This window comes from Callospermophilus lateralis, chromosome 8 (assembly GCF_048772815.1).
Source record: "Callospermophilus lateralis isolate mCalLat2 chromosome 8, mCalLat2.hap1, whole genome shotgun sequence".
Classification (NCBI taxonomy): domain Eukaryota; kingdom Metazoa; phylum Chordata; class Mammalia; order Rodentia; family Sciuridae; genus Callospermophilus; species Callospermophilus lateralis.
In genome coordinates this window covers 492,723-494,684 of record NC_135312.1, presented here as the reverse complement: position 1 = coordinate 494,684, position 1,962 = coordinate 492,723, and the positions used below count along the sequence as shown (strand labels likewise).

General features: G+C 72.5%; 1 protein-coding gene across 1 annotated transcript; it reads left to right on the top strand.

Annotated features, from left to right (window-relative positions):
- Positions 1–407: 407 nt before the first annotated feature.
- Positions 408–1,532, top strand: Tmem271 (transmembrane protein 271). Its single transcript, XM_076864222.2, has one exon. It carries the CDS (start codon positions 408–410, stop codon positions 1,530–1,532), a length of 1,125 nt encoding a protein of 374 aa, XP_076720337.1.
- The last annotated feature ends 430 nt before the right edge of the window (positions 1,533–1,962 follow it).

The window sequence follows — 1,962 nt, the reverse complement described above, 5'->3', positions numbered from 1 at the left end:
CTAAGACTAGGCGGCAAGAGGCGCCTCTTCTTGGGCGGGGCAGAGGGGCGTCCTGGGGGCGGCCGGGGACTGGAGCGAGTGGAGGGGGGCGGCGCCAGGGCGAGGCGCTCGGGGCCGCGGGCAGGTGGGGGGGCACGCGTCCGGGAGGGACGCCAAGGGCTGGGGAGGGGGCGCGCGCGCCCTGCGGTGCTCGGCGCCGCCTCGGTTCCCGGCGCGGGGTCGCGGCGGCGGCGGCGGGAGGCGGAGGATGCGGGCTCCGGCGGCGGCGGCGCGGGCCAGGGAGGACGCGGGAGGATGAGGAGGAGGCCGGCGGTCCGGCCGCGCGGCGCCGGGAGGAGGCGCAGGCGGCGGGGGCGGCGGCGGGCGGCTGCGGGCGCGCGGGGTGCGGGCCGGCTCGGGCGCGGAGGATGAAGTGGAGCGTCCGCGGGGCCTGCGCCGCGCTTTCCTCCTGCCTGCTGCTCGCCTGCGCACTCAGCGCCGCCGCCGTCGGCCTTAAGTGCTTCTCGCTGGGCTCGGAGCTGCGCGGGGAGCCGTTCCGACTGGGGGCCGCAGCCGGCGCCTTCTACTCGGGGCTGCTGCTGGCTGCCGGCCTTTCACTGCTCGGCGCTGCCCTGCTCTGCTGCGGGCCCCGGGACGCGCCCCTCGCCGGGCCGGGACCGGCGCCAGGCCCGGGGATCGGGGTTCCCGCGGCTCCTGAGGGCGCACCGGAGGCTGCACCCGGCGAGGCGGGGGCGGCGGCCGGGCCCCCGGGGCCGGTGAACAGCCAGAACCTGCTGCTGCTGGGCGTGCTTGTCTTCATGCTCGGGGTCCTGAGCGCCTTCGCGGGCGCAGTGATCGACGGCGACACGGTGTCCCTGGTGGAACGCAAGTACTCCCATTACTGCCTGCCCCCGCGCTCGCCGGCCGCGGCCCCCAGCCCCGCAGCCGCGGCCCCGGGTCCGGCCCCAGGGGCTCCGCGCTCCCGCAGCACCCTGGACAGCGCCACGTCCGCCAAGTGCCGCCAGCTGAAGGACTACCAGCGCGGCCTGGTGCTCTCTACCATCTTCAACTCGCTCGAGTGTCTGCTGGGCCTGCTCAGCCTTCTGCTGGTCAAGAACTACAAGTCGTCGCAGGCCCGGAGGGGTCGGCGCGGCCGGCGGAGGGCAGGTCGGGCCCTGGCGCGGCCCCGTGGCATCCCTGGGCTCCGTGCGCAGCCGCCATCCTCCCGCGCGCGGCGGGGACGACGGGGTCGGCGGGGACGACGGCTGCAGCAGCGGCCGAGTGAGGCCTCCATCCTGTCCCCTGAGGAGTCCGACTTTGCCGCCCCTGGGGACTGCGCGGGCTTCGCGGCTCACCACGCAGTGTCCTACATTAACGTGGGCGTCTTCCACGCATTCGACGAGGCGGGCGTGGAGGTGTGCTGCGGCGGACACCCATCGGTGGAGCTGCCCGGGTATGCGCCCTCGGATCCCGACCTCAACGCCTCCTACCCATACTGTTGCCGACCTCCCTTCGAGGCGGCGCGCCCCTGGGAGCCGAGGCGGGCCTGCTGAACCCCAGGCTGGGTCCCAGCGCTCGCGCCTCCCGCAAGAGCCCAGGGGAGGGTCCCAAGCCAGGCCTCGAGGGCGCAACAGCTCCGTGACCACTGGACGGTCCTCTGATGTTATCGTTTCTGTGTCCAGGACGTTTCTCTTCTCTGTGTCGTTCGTATCCGGATTCCATTTAAAGTTTACAATAAATGTTTTGGGTCGGCTCGCCGACTGCACTTCTCTTTGGCATCGGTTCCCTGGGCGGCGCTGAGGTCCCAGGTCGAGGGGCAAGAACAGAGCGCGCAGCGAGCGTGATTTCCTGCGAGGACCTAGGCTGAGCGACAGACAAAAGCCAAGGTCCTGTAGGAACTCAGGGAGGAGTGCCGTCCGGCAGCAACACCGCGACCCCACGTGCCTGCTTCAGCCGACACTTTCTTACTGTAAAGTTCTCCAT